Source organism: Microtus oregoni, unplaced genomic scaffold, assembly GCF_018167655.1.
Source record: "Microtus oregoni isolate MIOR12 unplaced genomic scaffold, Mior012 000008F_ref0000371, whole genome shotgun sequence".
Lineage (NCBI taxonomy): Eukaryota > Metazoa > Chordata > Mammalia > Rodentia > Cricetidae > Microtus > Microtus oregoni.
The window spans coordinates 56,431,585-56,459,179 of NW_024543067.1; the positions used below are offsets into that span (position 1 = coordinate 56,431,585).

General features: G+C 46.0%; 1 protein-coding gene across 1 annotated transcript in view; it reads left to right on the forward strand.

Moving 5' to 3' along the window:
- The window catches only part of LOC121451847 (CXADR like membrane protein), a 109,032-nt gene that overhangs the window by 71,412 nt on the left and 10,025 nt on the right, over positions 1 to 27,595 (forward strand). Inside the window, exons 3-6 of the mRNA XM_041657629.1 lie at positions 9,270 to 9,427; positions 22,562 to 22,763; positions 23,523 to 23,690; positions 25,359 to 25,481. Coding sequence (XP_041513563.1) covers positions 9,270 to 9,427; positions 22,562 to 22,763; positions 23,523 to 23,690; positions 25,359 to 25,481 — 651 coding nt within the window. The remainder of the gene's footprint in view (positions 1 to 9,269; positions 9,428 to 22,561; positions 22,764 to 23,522; positions 23,691 to 25,358; positions 25,482 to 27,595) is intronic.

The window sequence follows — 27,595 nt, forward strand, 5'->3', positions numbered from 1 at the left end:
TGAAGTATTAAAACACTGTTAGTTTCTTGTTCCTGGATAAAATTCTCTGAAAAACCTGCTCTTTTCTGGGGTTTCCATTTGTTGCACGGGCCCTTGAATATTAAGTGCGTGTAGTTTCAGCACAGAACACCAAAGGTTGCACAGTGCAGATCAAGCATAAGTCCAGGAGAGTCTAACACTCTTGTCAGTTATGAGCTCTGTTAGGGGAAACCAAGGTGGGGCATTTGTTAATTCCCCCTGAGTGAATTCTGCCCCCGTGTGGATGAAAGCCTCTACAGAGCAGAAAGGAATGCCATAGCCCTGGAGACCCGTTCTGCATTCTTTCCAACAGTGCGCTGAGGAAGGGAGGGAAACAAGGAAACAAAAGAGGCCCTTGCCTCTTTGGGTCAACTGTAAGAGCTCAGCATGGTGAGGACACACACCCGCACACAGTAGCACACATTGTGTATCTCCTACTTGTATGGCATAAATACATCAAGTCAATAAATGCTTCACAATGAGAAATGTTTTTTATTTCATTTTATTTATTGTTTTTAATTGAGCTATACATTTCCCCCCACTCCCCTTACTTCCTCCCCTCACAAGAAACATTTTGAATATTCAGTTTAACATCCACGTATAAGGATCCCCTTTGCAGCCCCTGCATAACTGTATGTGAATGAAAACTGTACTATTCTGCAGCCCATTCTGCTATCAGACAGTATGATCAACAGCCAGTCTCTCAACACATTAGCTCCAGGTCTGGGTGGAGCTCCGTGGCAGAGTGCTCGCTTAGCCTATGGCAGGCCCTGGGTTCCTTCCCCAGCCCTGCAAAACAAAAGGCCAGCAACCACCATGTGTTAAACTCAGATGCTGTTCCATCTCTTGTAAGAGAATCACGTGATTGTGTAGGTAACGTGTGATTACAGAATTGAAGTTCCATCTCCCAATCCATTGTTTTATGGTTGAACCAGTAATGCCAGAAGGATATAATTCTGCCCCAAGGAACAATACGCAACAGTTTTATGATGTACTCGATTTTTTTTTAAATCTAAAGAAGCCCTTTTTCTCACATGAAAAATTCATAAATATAAACAACATGATAAACTTTTATTTTAAAAAATCATGTTGGGGCTGAAGAGACGGCCCAGTGGATAAAGTGCCTGCCACCCAAGCATGAGGATCTGAGCTCAATCCCTTGCATCCGTGCAGAAAACATCCGTGCAGAAAACACGGGTGTAGTGGCTCACACTGTAATCCCAGTGCCGGAGGGCTTTTTAACCAGTCAGTCTAGCCTGCTTGGTGAGTTCCAGATCATTAAGAGACAGGAGGTGGGCAGAGGGGAGTTGATTTCTGACCTACACACACACTCAAACCCATGAACACACAGACATAGAAAATCAGGTTGAATATGGTAAAAATGATACCCGTAGGTATTGGTTCATAAAAAAATCTGGCATCTGATAAAGTGCAATTGAACTTCCAATGAAAACAGATCGTGGACATTCATTTACTGTGGTGCCATGATAAGTTTAGAGGCTAAGACCTCAAAAGCATCTCCTGTAACTCTGGCTGAGTCGGGCGGCACCTAAGGTGTGTACACGTGGCTGAGGTTGTAGTCTATTAACCTCAGTCACTGGTCTCTCGCTGATCTGGAGCCAGGAGGGAGGTTGAGCTACAGACAGATCAGCAAGTCACACACTGAATGACACAAAAAATATGAGGAGCCCTCCTGACACGTCAGATGCTGCCCCTGCCTCCCTACACAGGAAACCCTGTTACTTGTTTGGTGGACTCTTTCCCTCTTGTTTTGGGGATTAGACCTAGTGCCTTATGCATGCTAGGCAAGGGACCTACCCCTGAGCTCGAGTCTCCGCTGACCCTCACCTATAGCTGTGCCAAGTATTCTTTATACACGTTTCTCCAACTTTATCATCTCCTAGTCACATTCCTCGGCGGGCAATCTTTTGTTTTTGTTTTTGTATCAGTCTCTTCCAGCTTTTAGCACCTCACCCTGCCTCATTTGCTAACATGGCTCATAGAAGGTGCAATGGGACTGCCCCTCATCTGTAACATCAGAGCACGTGTTACATAAGTGCAGTCTGGACTTAATCCGCAGTCATATCAACTGGTAGCCAATCCAATTCTTGTTTGATTCCAGGTTGCACCCCTGTACTTGTGTCTGGGTATAACTTTCAACTTGTCTCTATTAAATTTCCCCTTATGTTTGGCTCAGAATCCCAGCTGAAAGACAGTTATGCACCCCCAGAGTACCCAATTGGATTAACGTGTCTGCCTAGCTTGGTGTGTATATATTTAATAGAAATTATCTGTTTCCCACTGATTTTGCAAGGTAAAGGCAGTGATCTTAGGGACAGGGGTGGTCAGAAGTGAGCTGTCTCCATAGTGCTTCCTATAAACTGATTGGCTTCCGCTATGTGGCCTCGGACTTCTCTTCTCTAAACAGAACTGATAGCATTAGCTTACTGTGTGGTCCTGGGCCTCATTTGGGAGAAGGCAGTTGAATGAGCTGAGTTAGCTGTTCCATTAATTGAAGGAGTCACTAACCATCCGCCTCCCAAGGACTTTAGGGGACAAGAGACCCACACCTTTGTATCCCCAGCACCATCTGCACTTGGGAAGTGAAGAGTGAAAGGTTTGAGCGTGGGTGGACATGAAGCCGTCACAGAGGACAGTCGGTCCTCATCTTTTCTTTCTTTTTTCCCCTTTTTTGAGACATGGTCTCATGGATATAGCCTTGGATGGCCTGGAATTCACTGTGTAGACCAGGCTGCCTTCAAACTCAGCAATCCACCTGTATCTACCTCCAAGTGCTGGGATGAAAGGCGTGCACCACTACACCTGGCTGGAGACTTCATCTTGAATCTAGAAAACTTAGGGCTGGGGATGTGGTTTGTAGTAAAACATGTGCCCAGCAGGTACTCAGCACCGCAGGAACAAAACAGAATAAAAGCTTACCCCGTTACACTTAAATCAACGCTGGGCTCTCCCTTCCCCCTCTTCTGTTCCCCTCTCGCTGCCCCCCTTTCCTCCTCTTTTTATCCCCCTCGCCATTTTTTCCCTTATCCCCACCTCCCCTCCCTTCCTCCCTCCTTCCCATTGTTTGTTTAAAACCAGCCCTCGGACTAAGGTATGAAGAGGAGGAGTCCTGTGTCCGGTCTCCTGACCACAGCCTATGGCTTGGTCCTTGTGCTCACCCCACTATCTTAGAGAGCCCTGCAACAAAAACCCTCTGGGGTGTGGGGACTATCCTAACCAGACATCATCCCAGTTTCCAGATGTTTGAAATTCCACTGGCAAACTTCAAGCCTCATTCCTTTAGCTTTAGGCCTTGTCTAAATGCCAAATATGCTCGCATTCAAGAAGTCGTTGAAATGTATCTGGTGGTTAGCAATTTATAGCTGATGCAGCCTTCTCTCTCTCTCTCTCTCTCTCTCTCTCTCTCTCTCAGTAATTTTTAATTTTACTTTTATTTTATGTGCACTAGTGTTTGCCTTCATGTATGTCTGTGTGAGTATGTCAGACCTCGAAGTTACAGACAGTTGTTAGTTGCCGTGTGGGTGCTGGGAATTGAATCCGGGTCCTCTAGGTTCAAAAAGTCAGTGCTCTTAACTGCTGAGCCATCCCTCCAACCTCCCTTTTCCTCCTCTCTTCTGAAGATAAATAGGTCCTGTGCTGTCCTGGGTGCTAGGCTGGGGAGGAACGATATGCTTCTCTTGGTAGAAGAGGAACCTCACTAGCTGGCAGTGAGGCTGCTAGTTGGGGAGACTGGCAGAAGAGGCCAGGAACCCCCTACCCCTGGGATCCTCCATCTGCAGCTAAGGCATGCCCATACCCTTCTCCCCAGACCTATCTCCTCCCAAAGCCCTCACTATTCTGCTGTGCTTCCCCAGTGCTGTTCTGTTTCTCCCTGTCTTTTACAGTGCAGTGTGACAGTCATTAATAACCTTTGCTGAGTGTGTGCTCAGTGAGATCCTTGACACTTCCCAACACCCTTTGATGTGGGTGTTCATCTCCCTTTCACAGGGCAGAGAAGGCTGAGGGAGGCCAGGGACTCTCTGAATCCAGCTGTGATCCCAAAGCTCACTCCTGCCGAGGCATCATGGTGCCTCAGGAAGTGCATAGAGTGTTCCAGAAAAGTCTGGATGTCTCACGCGAGCCCACACACACAACCCTCACCATATAGAACCCTACAAGCTTGGCTTGAGTCACTGAGTCTTAAGTCTTGGTCTGTGCAATGAGAGGTTGATGAGAAGATTCCTAAAGTCCGTTTTATTTTTACTGTCTTGTTTTCAGACAGGATAGGCCACTGCAGCCCAGACTAACTTTAAAGTCACAGTACCCAGTGTTTCTTTTGTCTCAGGCTTGCAAGTGCTGGAACGGCCCTTCCTTTTCCTTTTCTAACTATTCATGATGGTTTTATTCTCCTGAGGCTTACTCACGCATCCTGGGTAAAGAAAAAATATGGGAAAGCTCCTCCTGCTCAGGTTTAGTGAATGCTAATTGTCCCAGAATCATTGAGAAAAGAAGTATCATTCAATTGAAGAAAGGGCGTCTACATTACTGTCACCACTAGAGGGCACTCCACTGTACGCTACACAGTGTGCACGAACAGACTTCGATCCCTGTCATGGGATAAGTAACCTATTGTGGCGCTCTAATTTTGTAAACTCTGACCTACACAGTCTGATAAATAACTCAGATCCAAACCCCTACTCTGTGGTTTTCCTGGAGCCTACTGTGACTATACATTCAGTAATCATTTCTGTAGCTCATCACCCAGAACCTGGGGACATGTGGGGAGCCTGTACGCACCGGGCACAGGACAAGTGGAAAGCCCTGTTGAGAAAAAGGAGGTTGGAGTCACTGGTCAGTCCATTATGTCTTATGTGGTATACTCAATAAACTATAAGAGAGAGAAAGAGAGAGAGAATATGGTTTTTGTGAAAGTTTTCTCTTGTCTGGTCTTTTTGAAGGCAGTCTGGAATAATCAAGAAAATCTAATGAAACTCAAGGTTTTAAAAAGCAAAATTTAGGCTCCTCTAAGAGGTAGCCCCTTCCTCACTACAGAGGAGCGGAGGGAGCTGTTTCCAGGGCAGCTCCTCTGCCTGTCCCAGGACTAGGGGCCTGCTGGTAACTCTAGGGCAGAAAGGTTAATTCCCCTAGCACCAGTTAAGTGTGGGTACTGCCTGTAAAAAACCCCACTGGGGAAAGCCCACGGCTCCGGGAAAGCATTTTGCTTAAACATAGAAAGTTTTAGTTTCCAAAGTTTCCTTCCAACACCTCTTCCCACAGACAATGCTACGGCAAAATGTCGAAAAGTCTCCCCTTCCCCACACCCCTGTTTCTCACTAGCTTAGCTAGGCTGTAGTTTCTTCTTAAGCTTTGCCATCTGTAAGGATCCCCCGCCCAAAAATTTCGTGTTGCCCAGGGACTCCTAGACTAGACTAGCCATAGGGTGGCTGGACTGCCCTTTCCCTCCCACCCAGCAGATGGCAGGCACATGGCAAGCAACTCCCACAAATACTACCAAGGCCCCTGCCAGCCCAGGCTGTAGAATCAACATATGGTAATAATTATTATCTTGAGAAGACAAAAGGGTCACAGAACTCCACAGAGATCCTGGTGGCATCTTGGAGTCGGAGGGGCTGAGGTTCAAGGATCAAAGCAGATTCGCAGGCTCCAATTGATGCTCCCTGCCTTGCTCAAGTCATTTGTATTCACAGAGACACCCTCCTGGTGCTGCTCTGTTTAATTCTGGGTGTGTTATAAATAGAAGCTAGACTTCTGTCAGAGCACACCACCCACACCGCGTTCCGGTCCTCTGGGGACATCTGCCAAATCTGAGCCTCGGTTTCCCTCTAGTGGCTTCTTTCGGCAAGTCTCACAGCCAATCTTTTGCATTGATTTACTCCGTGTATAGCAAAGGCCTACTGGGTGCACTTGGGTGCTGTTCTCTAGCTTTGTGTGACCACTGTGCCGGTTTCAGAAGAGACAAAAGCTAATGATTCCTCCTCCAAGCTCATCTCAGTTCAATGCAGACAGGCCAGTTTCTCAGTTTTCCTGGGGGCTGCCGTATGGAAACTGGGGGACTGTGGGTTAGGCAACAGAGAACTTCTGAGCAAGTGAGTTGATTATCAGGACTTCATAGCCGGATTCTTCTTCCCTATGCCTTAGTCTGCTCCTCAGTAAAATAGGCCTGACTGACTATCTGCCATGTGTTCAAACCTACAATGCAAAACCAAAAGCAAAAACATGTCAGTTTGCCGGGCGGTGGTGGCGCACGCCTTTAATCCCAGCACTCGGGAGGCAGAGGCAGGCGGATCTCTGTGAGTTCGAGACCAGCCTGGTCTACAAGAGCTAGTTCCAGGACAGGCTTCAAAACCACAGAGAAACCCTGACTCGAAAAAACCAAAAAAAAAAAAAAAACATGTCAGTTTACAGAAAACCTTTCTCACATACGCAGTAAAAGGAAACTGAAAGTATTATTTCTAAACTGATTGTGCCGCAGAAGCTGGGCAAGACGTCAGTTTGTTCAGATACAAGTGTAGCATGTGGGTTTCCTCTCAGTCTTCCACTTGGCACCACATTTGTTCCAAGAGCACTTGATGCTTGGGGGTACACATGATAGAAAATGGCAAGAAACAGATGTTGGGTTGGGAGTTGCCTGACATGGGGCTTGGGAACTGAGCTCAGGTCCTCTGGAAGAACAGCCAATGCTCTTCATTGCTAGACTGTAAACCGCCTTGGGTGGGTTACTCAGTCTAGGAATTGTAACCCACCTGGCAGTTCAGTAATTCCAGGGTCCCGGAGAGGTACTATCTGGAAGATAATGGGCGAGAGAGAGGAAGGAGGCCATGCTAGGTTTGTCAGAGCCTCCGTTTATTAGAGACAGGGTTACAGCTTATATAGGATAAGGAATTGGGGGGGGGGTACAGGGGCCTGAACTCTTGCCGGTCACGTAGGCAGGGAGTCACGAGTTGACACACCTAGTTCCCTAGATAGCTTGGAATGTGGGGCGGGTTCCGCTAACAGATAGCTCTCTATTAACAGCTAATTGGGTATGGGGTAGGCTCTGTCAATAGAATGGTTCTTAATAAAATTGGGGGTGTGGGGTTCTCTGCAGACTCCCCAGGGCGATGGTTCCTGTAATAATTTTGGAGGGAAAATGGCTCCTGACACTAGACCAGCTGCCTAGTCCCATGTTCTGAAAGTTTTTCTTTTCTCTTCATTTTTTTTTTTCTCTAGACAGAGTTTCCCTACAGCTCTGGAATTCGCTCTGTAGACCAGGCTGGGCTTGAACTCATAGAGATCCTCCTGTTTCTGCTTCCTGCATGCTGGGATTAAAGGTGTGTACCACCACTACCCATTCTTAACGTTTTTTTTTTTAACCCCTGTAGCCCCAAACTTTTGATTCTTCTGTTTAGCCTCCACATGCTACGATTTCAGGCACAGTTCACTATCCTCAGTCCTTGTTTTCTTTATTTTAAAGGCAGGGTCTCACTGTCATGTCCAAGTTCAAGTGATCTTCTAGCCTTAGCTCCTGAGCAGCTGGGATTCCAGATGTGTGTCAGCATGATCAGTGAGGCGGTTAGCAATCGCAGCAGTAACCTTTCACTCACGAAGTGCTAAACACTGTACTAGACAGATGACTTACATACAAGGTTTCTCATATTTACAAAGCCCTTACTACTGGTCTACAAGAGCTAGTTCCAGGACAGGCTCCAAAACCACAGAGAAACCCTGTCTCAAAAAAAAAAAAAAAAAAAAAAAGCCCTTACTATAATCAGTTGCCCATAATTTCTCTTCTCTACTTTTGTATAATCCTTCTATTAGGAATAAGTTCCCTTTTTATTACAATGGAGTTTGTCATCTTTTTGTCCACCTAAATGTGTGCCTCTGGAAAACAAAAATCACTCTGGGATTAGAGCAGTTCATGTGAAAAATAAGAAGGTTCTTGATGAAAAATAAGAAGCTGGAAGGTTCTCTCCCACTTAAATGATTGTAACTTCAGAAACAAAAGTTGCCTGTAGCTCAACACAGGGCTCCCATGAGTACCATCCTTCCAGAAGCCTCTGCTAGGAAAAGACAGATCAAGACATAGACTTATATCGTTCATTTTTGTTTTATGTTGTTTGCCAAGGTACTGGAGACTGAAGCTGGGACCTCTCGTGTGATAAGCAAACACCTACCACTGAGCTATAGCCACAAATATCCACAAGCCTCTCTTCGCTCTTTTTATATTTGGTATTTTCAAGACAGGGTCTCACTGTGTAGCCTTAGCTGTCCAGGAACTTACTCTGTAGACCAGGCTGGCCTTGAACCCACAGAGGTCTGCCAGCCTCTGTTTCCCAAGTTTTGGGACTAAAAAGCATGAGTCACCACGCCTGACTCAATCTTCACTGTTTATTCAGAGACAGGGCCTCACTAACTTGCCCAGGTTGGCCTTTAACTCCCTCTGTAACCTAAATTGAACTTGAACCTTTAATCCTTGTGCTTTACCCACTCAAATTTTCTCGGATTATAAACCTATACCACCAGGCCCAGCAACGATCTTATAACTGATTTTAAAAAGCAAACAACAGCAAAACTAGGAAGGGGAGCTTACCATGGTAGTTAGTGAGGCAGGAGGGTTGCCATGAGTTTGAGCTTCACCTGGGCTGGATAGTACTCTCACAGTCAGCCTGAGCTACGGTATGAAACCCTTTCATGAAAGAAAGAGAGAAAGGGAAAAAGAGACAGACAGTGAGAGAGAGAGAGAGAGAGAGAGAGAGAGAGAGAGAGAGAGAAAAGAAAAAACTCCAGAGGCTAAAGAGATGGCACAGCAGTTAAGAGAACTGGGTGCTCTTCTTCTGCAGGACCAGGTTCAATTCTTAGCAACCACATGGTAGATCACAATGTCTGTAACTCCAGTTTCAGGGGATCCAACACCTTCACACAGACATACATTCAGGCAAATATGAATGCACATGAAATAAAAACAAATTATTAAAAATCAATAAACCACAACTAACTAACACCATAACAAGGAAAGACAATAGGCACCAATAGGGTAAAATCCAGGGACTCTAAAGCCGCTTTGGTTCTGCTCTTGGGAGGAGCCAGGGGCAGCAAAAGACTTCTAATACTTCCAGCCTAGGCTCTCCAACGCCTTGGCTTGCCCCTTTCTTGCTCACGGGAGCTCGCATGGCTTATCGTTGTGATCTCTGACTCGTACGTGCTATCATCCAGTGTCTGCGTTGCTCATTAGAGGTTTTTCCTCTTTCCAGTATCTTATTATGTTGGAACGTTGGGAACTCACACTGAGATCAAGAGAGTGGCAGAGGAAAAGGTTACCTTGCCCTGTCACCATCAGCTGGGACTTCCAGAGAAAGACACCCTGGACATTGAATGGCTGCTCACGGATAATGAAGGGAACCAAAAAGTGGTAAGTACTCTCCTCGCTAGAGCTGCTCTCTTCGCCGCCCTCGCATTTGCTTTCAAACCTTTCCCATCTAACAATAGCCTGAATGATTTCACATGCAAAGCTACAGAAAAGGACCAGGATGGCACACACCTATAATCAAAGCACTCAGGAGGCACAGGCAAGAACAACTCCAGCTTGAAGCTAGCCTGGGCTACATAGTAAAACCGTGTCTGCAAAAAGACAGGAAAATAGAAGGGTATTTGGGTTGTGAGAGTGTGAGAGTCTGTGGGTTGGGCAGAACTAGTTCACAGCCACCTGGCACTGGGGAAGGGAGTCTGCGCTCTTAGCATCTTTGACTAAGAAGGGGTCTAAGATGAAGCAGCCTGTTCCCCAACCTAGTAGGTAGAACTCCAAGCCCAGAACTCTCTTCCTCCTGCTTCTCTGAAACCATCATCACCTGCCCAGGTTCTGGCTTTACGTAGTCATGACTTCCAGGTTCTAAAGATCATAGACTATGACAAAGAACACGTAACACAGAGGGACACATACTGGACAGGAATGACAGTTCAGTGCTGTTCACAGATGTGACTAGTCCACGAGACAACTGCTGGCTCTGAGTCAAAAGATGAAGAAACAGGCTTGGGACTTCCACACTCGATGTAGGTAGAGCCATGATGGGCTTTGGTGTCCCACGCTTCCGGCAGTGTGGACAAGCACAGCAGTGCTCAGCCTCCTGAGGATGCCCTGCGCTGCCCGACTATGACTGAGCCAGCTACAGTGACCATCCTTTCTGCCTCGGCGGCCTGCAGCCAGGGTCTCCACATTCACTGTTCTCATCCACACAGCAGCTCACAGTCGTTTCTATTCAAAGACTCATCTTTTCCTCAGACTCTGACTGAGGAAGGTTGGGAATAATGAATGGATAAGAAACCTAATTCCTTAGAAACACCAGTCAGACACAGTAGTTGGCGGTGTGTTGCCGAATGTTAAAATCTAGAATGTGTTCTGTTCTATTATTACCAGCTCTTGCAGACACATTTACGGGGCATCTATGTTTTTGTCATGGTCTACCCTAGTGACCAAGAAACCATGGTAAGATTTATTGGCATGTCTGAAGTGTGTGGCATGTCCCTTCATAAGGTCTACCCTCGCTGTGCGTCTGAGGTCAGCTCCACTCTGCTGAACCTCTCTCTGTCTTTAGAACTTACTATGCAAATGAGGAAGTATGTCCTACATTCCATCGGGCAAATTTCTCCATAAGCAGAAATGCTATTCAATGGGGCTGGAGAGATGGCTCAGTGGTTAAGAGCACTGGCTGCTCTTCCAGAGGTCATGAGTTCAATTCCCAGCAAATACATGGTGGCTCACAACCATCTAGAATGAGATCTGATGCCCTCTTCTGGAGTGTAGACAGGCATGCAGGGAGAACATTGCATATATAATAAATAAATATTTTTTTAAAAAAAGAAAAAGAGGGGCTGGAGAGATGGCTCAGCGGTTAAGAGCATTGCCTGCTCTTCCAAAGGTCCTGAGTTCAATTCCCAGCAACCACATGGTGGCTTACAACCATCTGTAATGAGGTCTGGTGCCCTCTTCTGGCCTGCAGGCATACACACAGACAGAACATTGTATACATAATAAATAAATAAATATTTTTTTAAAAAAAGAATTCCTGTCTTGAAAAACAAAAGAAAAAAGAAAAAGAAATTCTAGTCAACTTTGGATAAGGTTACATTTTCATAAACCAATAGGAAATGTCACAAACTCAGTATGCATTTAATATACCTAGCTATTGAATATCAAAGTGGGACCTATCTTACCTTAAATATATTCCTATCCCTTTTGCCTAGGGTTGGGCAAAATGGTCTAGCATAATCCTATTTATGATTACTAGAATGCCTTGCATCTTATGTGAAATAAGATTTTTATGATTTTTTAAAAAATGTGTCTTGTGTGTCTATGCGAAGGTGTCAGTTCGACTGGAACTGGAGCTACAGACAGTTGTGAGCTGCCATATGGTTGCTGGGAATTGAACCCGGGTCCTTTGGGAGAGCAGCCAGTGCTCTCAACCACTGAGCCATCTCTCCAGTTCCATGACTTTTTTTTTTTTTTTTAAATCTATGACTTGGGGAGTCTTTTAAACTTGCCTTCTTTTTAATGTAGCTTTGCTTCTTTCTCTGATTTAAAAAAAGAAAAAGCAAGTTAGTCCTTTTCTCTGAATGTCCCTATTACTGATTTCACAGGAGGGTTTGTGCTGGGAGAAGCTAAGGTTTCCACTAAAATACCTCTCAGGATCACACTGGAGTTTATCCTGCTTACACAGCTGCCTGCATCACCTTGTTGTGTGATCCTGCTTGTCATCTTGTCCTCACAGCGCGTCCTCCAAAGACGACCTGTTCTCTGCAGAGCAAGGTCACCTTAACCTGACTGTGTTTACTCTGAGAATGTCTTGGTGGGTCATACACACGCTATTCTCAGCTCTGAACGGAGCAAATGGGAGTTCCTGGAATAAAAGCCAAAGAATAACAGCCCTAAGAAAGACTCTCCTCTGACCAGACTTGAGTCCGACTCCCAAGTCCTAAGTGATCTGGGGCTGCCTTTTCTGTCCTGCAGTCTGTCTTGTGTGAGGCTCCTGCCAAGTCAGTTTGATGAACCTCGCGCTCGGTATCTGCCCATCTGCGATACTGAATCAACTGGCCAACCTTCACCAAAATTCCTCTCGAGCCAACAGAGACAGAAACGCTTACCTCTGATGTTCCTTAGCGATGCAAGGCCTCACTTATCCATTGAGTCAGGGCTAAGCTGATCTCTCTCCCCAGCTCACGACCTGGCGGCAGTCATCCCTACAGCCGTCATTATGATCCCAGTGGAGAAGATGCTGCCGCCATCCTTAAGAGGATATTGCTGACTAGTTTCTCTCTTGTGGGTGCTTGTGGGTTTATCGCCACTCACACAGAACACCTCTTTAACAACCACACGTCTGACTGTTGCCCGAATGTTTTCATTTGCAGTAAAGGGGGAAAAAAACCAGCTGCTGACTTATTTGGTCAAACAACCGTACAGGTGAGGCAGTTAGCGTAGGTTTAAAACCACCACTCACCTGGCTTTCTGCAGTCCTAGTTTCCTAACTTCCCTTCAGCCGACGATCTAAGAATAGTCATTTGTTCTGTCATTAAGACCCACAGATTTATTTAGCATGCGCTCTATGCCATTCCAGGTGCCAGGATGTAGCTGTGAAGAGGTCATCATGTCACTGCCTCCTGCGGGCTTCTGGGAAAAGACGTTCAATACTTTGAAAGGAAAACAGGGGGGAAAAAGCTGGGGAGGTAATGCACTTGATGAATCCCTTACCCAGAATGCACCAAGTCCCAGGTTCAACCCACAGCATCAGCAAACTGGAGGTGGGAGTGCACACGTGTAATTCTCGCTCTCGTGAGGTGGGAATGGGAAGATCAGAAGTTCAAGGTAATCGGTAGCTATATAAACAGTAGGAGCACTACAGTCTTGGCTACAGACACCCTGTCTCAATGAACTAGCAAAGTCTTCCCAGAAACTATAGCCATTTCAGCATGGTGTTTTATTTGCTTTGTTTTATGGAGGCAAGACTTTTCACCTTTTTCACCGAAGGGAGGCTTTAAGTCTTCTCTTCAACGTATTCAAATTTTTAAGTACTACAATAGCTGGACAGCTACCTAAGAACAGCCTGATGCGAGGTGACTGAGGAGAGGGTCACCTAGACAGCGTGGAGAGGCTGGGTAAAGGGACAGTTACAGCTCAGGCAGGTTGGGGCAGGACTGCAAAAACTTCCTCACAGTCCTCAGAATCCTGCGCACGATTTAAAACGTACATATTGTTTATTTCTGTAATTTGTTTGTTTGTTTTTGTTTTTCGAGAAGGTTTCTCTACGTAGCCCTGGCTGTCCTCCAACTCACAGATCCGCCTGCCTCTACCTCCCAAGTGCTAGGATTATAGGCGTGCGCCACCACCACCTATCTATTTCTGGAACTTTCAGTCAATGTTTTTGGACAGTGATTGTCTGCAGGTAATGAAACTCCAGAGTAAAGTGAAACTAAAAGGATTGTTACATAAAGTCAGGACCTCCCCGCCATCCCCCAAGACTTGTTGGAGGAGGAAGAACAGCTTCCTGTTAAAAAAAAGAAGAAGAAAGAAAGAAAGAAAGAAAGGGAAAGAGAAAGGAAGGAAGGAAGGAGATGTAAAACTTGTGTTTGTTTTTTTGAGCCAGAGTCTTGCTCTACAGCCCAGGTGTCCTCATACTCATGGCAATTATCCTGCTCTACTTGCTTCTAAGATGCTAAGCTCAAGGCTGGAGAGATGGCTCAGAGCACTGGCTGCTTTTCCAGAGGTCCTGAGTTCAATTCCCAGCAATTTCCAGGGCACATCTGATGCCCTCTTCTGGCCTGCAGGCATACGTGCAGGTGAAACACTAGATAACCTAATTTAAAAAAAAATGCTGAGATCACAGGTATTCAATACCACACCACCCAATGTTTTTAAGATAGCGTCTCCATCGCTCAAGCTGGCCTTAGATTTGAAACCCCCTTTCTGCAGCCCCCCTAGTGCTAGAAATACGGGCACAGATCACAACATGCAGCTCTGGTCGAGGTCTCCAAACATTCCTGAAGAAAACATAGCAGCACAGGCTCCCAGGCTGGGAACTCCCAAACGGCGGCGAAAGTGGCGGAGTTAAAGAAGTGAGCCTGGTGGGGCTGCGTGGAGGATCTCCCAGCTGTACTAGGGACTTTAAAACTGTTCCTATAATAATGTCATGGAGTTATAGAAAGATTTTAAGAGTTATAGGGACATGTTTCATTTTTAAGGCAACCACGCGTACACAGGTACACTAAGTTAAGAGAACCTCAAGTACAAGCAAGCACAATTTCATACTATCCAATGAAGGCTTCCCTTCCCCCACCTCCTCCTCATGCTTCTCCTCTTCCCCTTGAGTCATGCTTTAGCAAGTTCACACACACACACACACACACACACACACACACACACATGCACAGACACAAGCACACACACACACACACACACACACATGCACAGACACACACACACACACACACACACACATGCACAGACACAAGCACACACACACAAGGAAAAATTTAAAAACATTTTTTTAATCTCACTTGTCTGTCCTAGACTGGCTTTAAATTCCCATTCCTACCCCCTCATGCTCCTGAAGTCAGAGACTGCAGGCATTCACGGCCGCACCCAGTTTACAATCGTTTAAACCGCAGTCACGTGTACTTAGGAATCTCAAGATAGAGCTAAGAAAGAAATAGTGGGCACAGCTGCCAGGACTTTTAGCTTAAGAGAGCGGGGCTGAGGGAGGCGGGGAAGAGCCGGGAACGGCTGAAATAGACGGGTGGGCTAAGCAGTGACGCAAATCACAAGTTTAGCTTTGCATTTCAACTTGAGAAATGTTTTTCTCACTTTTGTCTGGGATGCTCAGAACAGGCAGGGAACATCTGGGAGTGAGTAGGCAGTCCCGGGAACTCGTGGATCTCAGTCTTGGTAGTATTGCCAAAGAATTCAAGCACTTTTTTTCCTTTGTCCTAAGGTTGGATAAACTTCAAAAGGGAGATTGACCATCCCCCCTCCCAAAAGTCAGTCGGCAGCATACAGCAGAATTTTTCTCTATGTTCTCCTCAGACTAAAGAAATCAAAATGGGGGATGGAGAGATGGCTCGGGAGTTAAAAGCACTCACTGTACTTACAGATGACCCGGGTTTGATTCCCAGCACCCACATGGCAGCTCCCAACTGTCTGTAACTCCAGTTGTAGGGGACCTGACACCCATGGCAAAAACACCAATGCAGATTTAAAATAGAAAAAAGGAAGAAAAAAAAGAAATTAAAACAGAATTTGTCCAGTTCCAATGGTAACCTCTTACACATCAACGTTTCCTCTCCCCTTTGCCTTTGAGCAAGAAAATCCCTGATGGAAAACAACAGAAACCAGGTGCCAAAATGGCGGAGAGGGTAAAGGTAAAGGTTGGCGACCTGAGTTCAGTCACGTGGTGAAAGGAGAGAACTCATTCCCACAAGCAGCCTTCTGGCCTCCACTCACGTGCCTTGGCGTTCACAAATACACAAATAAATAAATACAAATGAAACAGACAAGCAATTTTGCAATTGCTTCACAGGTCACAGGGCAGCCGAGGAGCTGCCAGACTGTGTGGCGGATTCATCCAGTCCACACAAGTTGTAACAAGTTGACCCAGTTCCTCTGGGACCTCCCTAAACACAGTCTCGCGATAGCTGTAATTCATTCATTTACTTCTTTTGTTTATTTGCAGAAGGGTTGGATCGACTTTCATTGCTCTGTCAGACGACGATGTACAGTTTACTCTCATCACTTCCTTTTTCTACAATTAAGATAATCAGGCTGGCCGGATGACTCAGTGGGGAAAGGCAATGGCTGCCAAGCCTGCTGACCTGAATCTGATCCCAGGGACCGACTTGGTGGAAAGAGAGAATCTGCTCCTACGGATTGTTCTCTGACCTCTATACATGCCCGCTTGTGTGCCTACAAATCATGTGTGCATGTGCGTGCACACCTATACACAGGCACATCCACACACACAATAAATCCAATTAGCCAAGGATGGTAGTGCTCACTTTTCATCCCAGCACCCAGGAGGCTGAAGCAGGTGAATCTGATCCAGGATAGACAGGAATGCATAGTGAAACCTTGTCTTTAAAAAAAAAAAAAATGTTGCAGGGGTACTGTACTAACCAGGGACAGGAAAGGCTATACACAAAAGGCTGCCTACATGAATGTTTCTTGAGCAAAAATAAGAAGAGAGGCACTTCTGAAGGAGAAGGGTCATGATCATTGCCAAGGACACCAGAATCAAGCAACATCGGAGCCAGGTGTTGGCAGCACCCAGGGCTTTTGAGTCTGAGGCAGGAGAGTCATGAGTTGGAGGGTGACAGTAACATTTCTTTATGCCGGGCGGTGGTGGCGCACGCCTTTAATCCCAGCACTCAGGAGGCAGAGACAGGCGGATCTCTGTGAGTTCTAGGCCAGCCTGGTCTACAGGAGCTAGTGCCAGGACAGGCTCCAAAGCTACAGAGAAACCCTGCCTCGAAAAACTAAAAAAAAAAAAAAAAAAAAAATTATTTTCTTTTTTTTGTTTGTTTGTTTTGTTTTTTGTTTTTCAAGACAGGGTTTCTCTGTGTTACAGTCCTAGCTGTCCTGGAACTAGCTTTTGTAGACCAAACTGGCCTCGAACTCATAGAAATCTGCCTGCCTTTGCCTCCCAAGTGCTGGGATTAAAGGCGTGCGCCACCACCGCCTGGCTCCTGTGGTAACATTTCTTAGCTACAGCAACGAAAGCCATTGTTGTTCACAAAGAAACCAATCAGTTTTCATAGCCTGGAACTTGCTTTGTAGCCCAGGCTAGCTACAAACTAGGGATTGTTCTGCCTTGGCATCCTGAGGGCTGAGATTCTAGGCGTTTGTTACCACGTCTGTTTCTCTCCTACTGGTTTTCAGTCATTCATGAGTAAAATAAAAATCCCTGACACGGTACCATTTTTCCTGTCATAGGTCACAGTCTTACCTCTTTTTCAGAAGTTATCCTTTAATTTCCCCACTCTCATTTCTTTTGTGTTGTCTAATTCCCAGCGTCACACCAAGCAGAAGCTGTGTGGATTTGTCTTAAAACCAGGTAATGCTGCCGGGCGATGGTGGCGCACACCTTTAATCCCAGCACTCGGGAGGCAGAGGCAGGCGGATCTCTGTGAGTTCGAGACCAGCCTGGTCTACAGAGCTAGTTCCAGGACAGGCTCCAAAGCCACAGAGAAACCCTGTCTCGAAAAACCAAAAAAAAAAAAAAAAAAAAAAGACCAGGTAATGCTGTAGCCCAGGCTATCCTCAAACGCATGTACCTCAGCTCCCAAGTGCTGGGGTTGTGGATATGAATCACTGCACCTGACTCAGAGAACGGTTTTAGGGTAGGACTATTGAATGCAGAGCTGGTAAGTCACCAGCTAAAGCTCGCGGCTGGACATAAAATCAGAGAGCCGTACCGGGTTCCCTGGATGTGCCCAGCATTATAGAAAGTACATCCAGCGACCTGTCTGCCCATTTCCGAAGTCTTTCACAGTTGTTCCTCAAAGGAAAATGGTTAAGACTGAAGTGTAGCTCAGTGGCAGCTTGTGCTCAGCATGCACAAGGCCCCCGGTTCAATCGTCAGTCCCAAAAAGGAATTAAAAAAAATGGTACAAAGAAATACCACGGATGAGAGCAGAGTGTAGGAATCCTTCCCAGTCTGTCACCATAGGAAAGGTTTCACGAGAAGAATGAACAGGCTTCTTTATGTGGAGACAGAGAGAAAGAAAAATTACCTACGTGGAGCAACGCAGTCAGGAAAGGCCAGGGTGGATCACACAAGAAGCACAACCCATGTTGATGACAAGGGAAGCCAAGCAAGCTGCTGGTCCTCAGCTGTGTGAAATGGACCCTTTGGGAAGGACATTAGGAGAGTAGTGTGGTGGTGATTTTGAAACCCCTAGGCTGAGCCTGGTCATCTTTCAAAGGCGTAAGGAGCCATTAGAGGTCTGAGCCAAAGGAGCAAATGTGCGCTTCATATTCATAAGACTGACTTGACAGTATTTTGTAGCGTCAATGAGAAAGGTCAGAAACACACCATAGCCGGAAAGAAGCCAGACCTGAGCTCACTCCACATATAGTGGTGTGCACCTATATATAGTCCCAATTATTTGGCTGCTGAGGCAGGAGGATTGCCTGACCTTGCCTCAGTCTTTCAAATACCAGGATTACAGGTCTCTGCCCACACCTGCCCCACAGTACTGGTATGTGAGGTGAGAGGACAGTGCTGGATAAACACAAATATAATAAGATATAGTGTTCAGTAGTCTCTCCTTCTTTTCTCTCTCTTCCCCAAGATCGTGAGCTAGCTCTTCAGAGTAGGAGCTTTGCCTGCCTCTCTGGTTTCTCTGTGCTAGACAATGTCTGACATGGAAGCTCTGAGAAAGATGTCGTCTTCTCTCCCACCCCCCTCCCTCTCTCTCTCTGCATTTTATTAATTCATTTCATGTATTTGTTTGTTTATTACATGCCAATCCCAGCTCACCCCTTCCCCACCTCCCGCCCCGCATCCACTCCTCAAAGAGGGTAAGGCCGCCCCTGGGAAGTCAACTAAGTCCATCTCCATCTCCTCATTGAGACCGGACCCTCCCCCTCCCTCCCACCCCACCCCCATCCCACGCCTAGGCTTAGCAAGGTGGGCTCCACAAAGTCAGTTCATGCATTAGAATTAGATCCTGGCCCCACTGCCAGTGGCCTCATATACTGCCCAAACCACACTCTGTAGTTTTTTTTCTTCTCTGCAGTTATTTTTTTTAAGATTTATTTATTTATTATGTATACAGTGTTCTGCCTGCATGTATGCCTGCAGGTCAGAAGAGGGCACCAGATCTCACTATAGATGGCTATGAGTCACCATGTGGGTGCTGGGAATTGAACTCAGGACCTCTGGAAGAGCAATCAGTGCTCTTAACCTCTGAGCCGTATGGATGTCTCACTGGTAGCTTTAACTCTTTCCTCTAATGAGGAAAGCCTCTGATGAGTGGCAGAGCGGCAGCATGTGGGGCTGGGGCTGGATGAAGGAACTTGGGTGACACAACTAGGAACAGCTGTGTCCAGATGTGCGCCCGGGAGATCCCCATATGCTTCTGTGCTTACCCGAGGGCCATCAGTTCTGTGGGTCTGGACCGCTCTCCTGTTCTGCCTCTCGTCCCTTATTTAGCCTGCTTATCTTTCAGATTCAAATACCACTGACTTTTCTGCCACGAGGATGTTCTGAGTAAACCCAAGGAAATGTATTCTGTGTTTATGTTCCTCTCCTCATTAATCTCACTCAATCGTGATCAAAATAAAAACAAGGGTTTTGCGCATCCGAGTGCCTTTTCCAAGTCTGGTGGGAAACGGTCATTCCGTGTTTGCTGGTGTCGAAACCCAACAGGATGGCAGAGCTGCAGTTAGAGGACTGAGGTTTTGGCAAACTCCTTCAGCCTGGCACAGAAGTGGCAAGGACGATCTGGGGAAAGAGCAAAGACCTGCCGGTGTTGGACTCTAGCGTCCAAACACCGAGAAGGAGTCGCCCCAGAGACCATCTCATATACCACAGCCGATGTAAAAGCATGAGGATTTTATTAATTCTGTCATGACAGGGTCCCTCAGCATTCGAAAAGCTGAGAGACCTCGAATAGCTGGTACAGTCTACTTTTAAAGGGGCCACGGAAGCAAGGGGGGTTGTTCTTTGACTATTCTGATTGGCTTATTCGAAAGGGCTATTACCAATAATTGACTGGAGAGCTGTTGCCATATCAGATGAGGTAAGAGGTCATTTTGACCCCGTTTCCCAGGGGAACGAACCAAAACATACGTATATGGGTAATTGTTCAGGAACTGAGTACGTGCAAGTGTAGTTGTTAGGTCCTTGGTTCCCAGGGGAGGAGGGGAAGCACTATGGCACAGAGGCTGAGAGGATTCAGAATTGTCAAAAATGGCTTCAGGATTGTCTTAAAGTCTTACATTGGCTGGCAGGCAAGCAGACTGCACTAGTAGGGGATTGTTATCTTAGGGAAATCTAAGATGTGTTTTCCCTAACTGGGAAAACAAAGATGAACAGTTCGCGTATTTTGTGGGAGAAATATGATTTCTTTAAGTAACTTTTAAATTTTTAAATTATGCATTTTTATTTGTTTTATACACATTGGTGCTTTGTCTGCATGTGTATCTGTCTGAGGGTACTGGATCCCCTGGAACCAGAGTTACAAATAGTTAAGAGCTGCCATGTGCGTGCCAGGAATTGAACCCACATCCTTTGGAAGCATTGGGGGTCGTCAGCATCATGCCCTACTATTCCAGGAGGGCTGAGGTGGAGCGCAGGTCCTCGTACTTGAGCTGAAACCACTTTGCCCACTGAACCATCTTCCTGGTCTTGCGTTCTCAAGTTCTGTGAGAACAAAACAGGTTACTGGGACTGACTGGTGAGATAGCTCAACCAGGAGGGTAATAAACCCAGTGGGGGGGGGGGAGGGGAGCCATGCAACCTAGTCTCTGATCAACGTATGACCACCTGTCTAATGGGTTTCCTTGGGGTAAGGCACCTGTGGAAATGGAGTCTCACTTAACAGGGACCAGCAGTCCACACAGGGCAGCGTAGGAATTTCCAAAACTCGTGCAGCTTGCAGCCTATTTTCCCTCTCATTATATTGTTGATTCTTTGGGCGGTTTTTAGTTTTTCTTTGTCAGTCACACATGCAAGAGCTGTAATTTCCCCTGGAAAGTTTGCCCTTTCTCAGATATTTTCCCCCTTAGATTCAACAGGGCGCTAAATGTTTCTTAAATCTCTTATCTGGAGTTACCAACTACAACGCCCGATCCTGGGAACTTTTCTGACTCAGTAGAGATAGTTATGTACATACGAGAAGGCAACACTTGGGACATTAACCATGTCTCACACGTCTGGAGAGGAGATAAGGCATGCAGACCCAGAACTGGGGGAAAGGCTCAGGAACGCGCACAGTGCCAACTGTTGGAGTAAGTTCCCTGGGTACCAAGCATAGAGAAGCAATGATAGGACCTAGTACATTCTGATGGGAATCATGCAATGTAAAATGTGGGATGGATAGATCCCTCTTTACCATACATGGGAGCTTATATTGGTGGGAGAAGTATGGCATAGTGAGACAGGAGAAAGGATCCTTAGTCAATGCCTGCTTTTACAGAGAGATTGAGACATGGAACCCTCTTGAAAAAGCCGTAATAAAAGCATATCTTGCAGACCCAAAAGTATTATCTGGGTTTGCATATTGTTTTCCTCCAAGCATTGTGCCCATATCTATTATTTCTTGACTTTGTAACCGCAAGTAGCTGCCAGCTGGCGTAAGTGCTATGAGAGCAGGATGTGTCTGGCTCGATATTTAGTTAAGCCTGCAAAAATGCTGAACTCTGTGTGTAGAATAAGGTTATGCAGGGGTCGGGAAAGTGTATTGGGGAAGTATAAAGGGGAACAATGGGGGCTTTCATAATGGTCACAATGTATCCGTAACTTGTGATGTATTTCATAAAGTCAAAAATAGAAGCCAGAAATAAAGCTGTTCGCATAGCCCTGGTATGAAAAACTGTTTGAGTATAAATAAAGATGGCCTGAGTCGTTGAGTGCAGGGATGGTGATGCCTCTAGAAGTTTCCTTTATTGTACAGGATTTGACTATCCTGTTTTTTTTTTTCATATGAAGTTATGTATTATTTTTTTTGAGGTTTATGGTGAGTGCACTTTTTTTTTTTTGATGAGGGCACTTTTTGAAGAGATCACATTCAAGTGGCAGGAAAATGCAGACAACAGAAAAGGTTATAGTTGGGAAGGGTGCGCTTTGGCCTCATCCTTGTCCTTTCTCCTCAGTTCTTTTCAGAGGCAACGACTGGTGTCACCTACTGTGAGCCCCTGCAGAAACACTATGCTCAGGGTGTGTGTAGCTGACACACATTCAAGCAACTCAAAATGGAGCAGTTCCGAGTACTTAAGGAAGCAGTTAGGACTTTATAAATAAAAGCTGCACAGGCCAGGTGTAGTGGTGCACACCTTTGGCCCCAGCACTCTTGAGGCAGAGGCAGATGGATCTCTACGAGTCTGAAACTCGTCTACATAGTGAGTTCCAGGCTAGCCAGGTCTACCACAGGGAAACTCTGCCTATAATAATTAATTAATAGTACACAGGTAAATATAAAATATTATTTTTGGAAGGAAAAGCAAAGACTAAGCAAATATATTATAGTTAGTTTCTAATAATCTCTTGGATCTTTAGAATCAGCCCAAACTTGCCGGCTTTGTGTCAATGGGAATAGCCCCTTTCTTCCTCTCCTCCTCTTCCTCTCCTTCTCTCTCTCCTTCACTCCCTCCCTCCCTCTCTCTGGACAGGATTTTGTTTTGTAGCCCAGGCTGGCCTGTTCCGGAACCTGTGATCCTGTTTCCTCAGGCTCCCCAGTGCTGGGTTACCAGCTATGCACTGGCGCACCTGACCCTTTCCTCATCTTGACAGCAGGAGAAGGTGAAGAGACCCCTTGACTCGGCCTCTGTCTGTCTCTCCAGGTTATCACTTACTCCAGTCGCCATGTCTACAATAACTTGACTGAGGAACAGAAGGGCCGAGTGGCCTTTGCTTCCAACTTCCTGGCAGGAGATGCCTCCCTGCAGATCGAGCCTCTCAAGCCGAGTGATGAAGGCCGATACACCTGCAAGGTGAAGAACTCAGGACGCTATGTTTGGAGCCACGTCATCCTAAAAGTCCTAGGTAAGGGAGGACCCCAAGATAAATGCCTGCAAATTATGAGGTATTGGGGGTGGGAGGGCATAGCCAGCTGCAGATGGTAATAAAATCACCTCTTTAATTCTTACAGAGCACACTTAGACATCAGCAGGGTCCAGTTCCCACAAAGAAAACATAATTATAACTCTGTGTGTGTGTGTGTGTGTGTGTACATGTGTGTGCTATAGCTTTCGTGCGAAGGTCAGAGGACAACTTTCAGGACTCACTTCCCTCTTTCCGTTGTTGGTTCTGGGGACTGAACTCAGGACTCCAGGCTCGCAGAGCAAGTGCTTTCACCCACTGAGCCGCCTTGATGACCCATAGTTATGATTTTCCCCGGGTAGCTCATTATAAAATTTAAGCACCCTCTAATATTTGAATAATTTCCTTTGACTATTTAAATAATTACTTCCAAACTACTGATCTTCTATCCTTGTTCCAATATAAGTTAGAATTATATTTAACTTTCCTAAAATTCCAGGTAAATAACAGCGTTTGTTTTTTTGAAACATGGCATGGGGCTTTCTGAGGCACTGCAGGTTCCACCGCTGCTGGTAGCAGCTAAGGAATGCCCGGGAGAGGGACCGAGAGAGGGCGACTGGGCTTTAGGAAGGGAAACCAAACAAAAATTGGCAAAATGGATGGCTAAATAAACAGCCTCTCAGGGTGTAGTTCTTCCACTGACTCTGGCATTAGGAGACCCTCTGAACGATCACATTTTTAAAACAATTTTTTTTTCACCAGTGAAACCATCCAAGCCCAAGTGTGAGCTGGAAGGAGAGCTGACAGAGGGTAGCGACCTGACGCTGCAGTGTGAGTCGGCCTCGGGCACGAAGCCCATTGTGTATTATTGGCAGCGGATCCGGGAGAAGGAGGGAGAGGATGAACACCTGCCACCCAGATCTAGAATCGGTAAGTCATCTTCCTGTCCGTCCTCAGGGCCAAAAATATAATACAGTGGCCATGACTTCCAAATTTGCCGGGCCAGCAGCACACCGGATGCCCTTGACCGGGCTGAGGAATCTCCTTTCTGTGTGGTTGTCAATGGCTTGCTTTGCTCTGGTTTGGGTTGATTTGGGGGTTTTGGTTTTTGGTTTGTTTGTTTGAGGCAGGGTCTCCTATAGCATCCTGTCCTAGATTGCTTTTCTGCTCTTGTGATAAAACACTATGACCAAAAGCAGGGAGGAGAGGGGTGGGTTTGTGTTGTCTTACGCTTCCAGGTCACTGTCGTCTTTGAGATGACAGGCAGGAAGTCAAGACAAGAACCTGCAGGCGACCAGGCTGTGGTGGTGCACACCTTTAATCCCAGCACTCAGGAAGCAGAGGCAGGCAGATCTCTATGAGTTCGAGGCCAGCCTGGTCTACAAGAATTAGTTCCAGAACAGGCTCCAAAGCTACTAAGTAAGATCCTTGTCTCGAAAATTAAACAAACAAACAAACAACCTGCAAGCAAGGAACCATTCCCGGGTTAGAGTCAGGTTAGGGTTAGGAACAATGCTTTCTCTCTCTCTCTCTCTCTCTCTCTCTCTCTCTCTCTCTTTCTCTCTGAATATGCTTAACTAGCTTTCTTACACAGTCTGGGCCCTCCCACTTAGGGATGGTGCCACCTGCAGTTACCTGAGCCTTCCTCCTCCGACATCAACCATCACCATCGATCGAGACAGTCTTTCATAGACACACCTAGAAGCCAATGTAATCAGTTGGGGGTTTCTTCTTCCCAGGTGTGTCAAAATGATGATCAGAAACCAACCAGCAGAGGTCTACTCTCAATCAGATCAGATGTAGGACCTTCTGTAGGCCAAGCTGGCCTTGAATAACTGATCCTTCAGCCTCTACCTCGTAGGTGTTGCCAATACAAGCATAGGCTACCACCATGTCCAGTGTGAACCTTTCTTGCTGCTATTGTTTGTTTTTTGAGACAGGTTGTCATAAAGCCCAGGTTGACATAGAACATACCTCATAGCCAAGGGTGGTCTTGTATTCTGGACTATGTTGTCTCTGTCTGGCAGATGCTAGGTTACAGGGACTTACCAACATGACTGGATACTGTTAAATCTCTTGAATTTTGTTTTCTTACCTGTAAACTGAATCAGCAAAACCCTACTTCTTTCTTCAAATGTCATAAAAGTGAAAGCTGGGGAAATGGACCACATAAACTACTGTATCTAAACCATTGAGGATTCACTGACTGTTCGCCATCTTTTTTTTTTCCTTTTGGCTCTGCACCAGAGATTGGACCGAGGGACCTTGTACATGCTCCCTGCCTGCCTCTGATAGAATCTCAGGAAATTGCTAGAATAGCCTTGAACTCCCTCTGCAGCCTGTTAGGCCATAAATGGGTGATTCCCCTGCTCCACCCTCTCAAATAGCCACCAAGCCCTTTGATCCCAATCTTTTGTAACTCTTGATGTTAAATTAACAATTTTATTAAATATTAAAGTAATATTTACCCATTTCCTATGTTTTAAAACAAGATCTTTTCTCTTTCCATTCCATTTGGCATTATCAGTGATGCGCGACAGTAAACGATATAGACCCTGTCGTGGAGGAGACTTATCATTCTGCTTTCTGCTTGTATAGATTACAACAACCCCGGCCGAGTGCTGCTGCAGAATCTCACCATGGCCTCCTCTGGGCTCTACCAGTGCACAGCAGGCAATGAGGCTGGAAAGGAGAGCTGTGTGGTACGAGTGACTGTACAGTGTGAGTATCTCAGGGTTGGAGAGAAAACCCAGCACCTCGGGCATGAGAACCAGCCTTCTACCACGGAGCTAACTCCCCAACTTTCCAAAGGGGATTTTGTTTCTTTGTCTCATTGAAAATTCTTTGGGTTTTTTTTTTGTTTGTTTTTTGGGTTTTTTTGTTTGTTTGTTTGTTTGCTTTTTTCGAGACAGGGTTTCTCTGTGGTTTTTTTGGAGCCTGTTCTGGAACTAGCTCTTGTAGACCAGGCTGGTCTTGAACTCACAGAGATCCGCCTGCCTCTGCCTCCCAAGTGCTGGGATTAAAGGCTGAAAATTCTTATTCTTGCATCACAAGTTTAGTCTAAAATGTTTTACTTATGATAAAAGTAAGGTCAAAGTCTTTATTTCCAGAAGAACATGATTTTGACTGGTTGTATGGCTACCAATGTGAATTAGCCAGCTCTCTGAGCGATGGAGCTGGGAATTTGGCTCATTGGGCTAGCATGTGCTAGTCAGCACCATGCTCCTGTAAACACACACACACGCATGCACACATGCACAGACTTGGGTAAGGTTAGAGATACACACATACAATCCCCGAGTTTAGAAGGTAAAGCAGAATAATCTGGAGTTCAAGGTCATCCTCCACTACACACAAGAAGTTTAGAGTCGGGCTGGAAAGATGGCTCAGAGGTTAAGAGCACTGCCTGCTCTTCCAAAGGTCCTGAGTTCAATTCCCAGCAACCACATGGTGGCTCACAACCATCTGTAATGAGGTCTGGTGCCCTCTTCTGGCCTGCAGGCATACACACAGACAGAATATTGTATACATAATAAATAAATAAAATATTTAAAAAAAAAGAAGTTTAGAGTCAGTCAGAGCTATATAAGACCCTGTCTCAAAAAACCAACATCAAAACGAAACAGCAGGGTCAAGTGTTTTGATGCATCCTGTAACCCTAGCACCAGGGACGCTATAACAGGGGGATAGTGAATTTGATGCCACCTTGGGCCACTTGATGATAACATTTTTTTTTTAAAGAAAAGAACCAGGTGTGCCAGCACTCGAGAGGCAGAGGCAGGTGGATCTCTGAATCTGAGGCCAGCACTCAGGAGGGAGAGGCAGGCAGATCTCTGTTAGTTGAAGGCCAGGATGGCCTTCAAGAGCTAGTTCCAGGATAGGCTCCAAGAGCTACAGAGAAACCCTGTCTTGAACCCCCCCCCCCCCCCCGCTGCAAAAAAAAGAAGATTTATTTACTTATTTTATATATAGGAGTCTCTATCCACATGTACACCTTTATACCAGAATAGGGCATCAAATCTGCTATAGATGATTGTGAAACACCCTGTGGTTGCTGGGAATTGAGCTCAGGACCTCTGGAAGAACAACCAGTGTTCTTAACTGCCGAGCCATCTCTCCAGGTCCAATCAATGGTCTTAACCAGCTCTAAAGCTTGTAGTCCACAAAAATGGCAGCCTGCCAAAATATCTTCCATGGTGCAGCAGGAGCACTTTCATCTGGGGGATTACCAACCACTGTGGTGGGGACACACACACACACCACACACATGTACACACACCACACACACATGCACACATACCACACACATACACCACACACACACTGTGGCGGGAACACATGCACACACCGCGCGCGCACGCACACACACATGTGCATGCACACACACATGCACATACCACACACATCCGCATCACACACACACTGTGGTGGGGACACATGCACACACCACACACACGCACACACATGATGACAAAGGCATCATAAGCCAAGTTACAAAGTAAAACAACCTGAATACTTGTATTTATTTCTGTGTAACAAATTGCCCCAAATTTAGTGACTTAAAAATTTTTGACTCTTGTAGGGCCCAGGGCAGCTTGGTACACACCTGCCAAGACAGGCTCTATAGACACCAAAGGGAAAGTAGGCCTGGTCTCACTAGTTTACCCTAAAGGCAGTACCTGGTTCCGAGAAAGATCAGAAACTGAGACCACTCAGCAAGGGACCTTCCAAAGGAAATTCCTAACATTCCAACTATTGTAGATAGGATCACCTGACGTCCCTTAGCCCAGCACACCTATCCCCCTACACCAAGGCACCCCTAGACAAATGTCAGC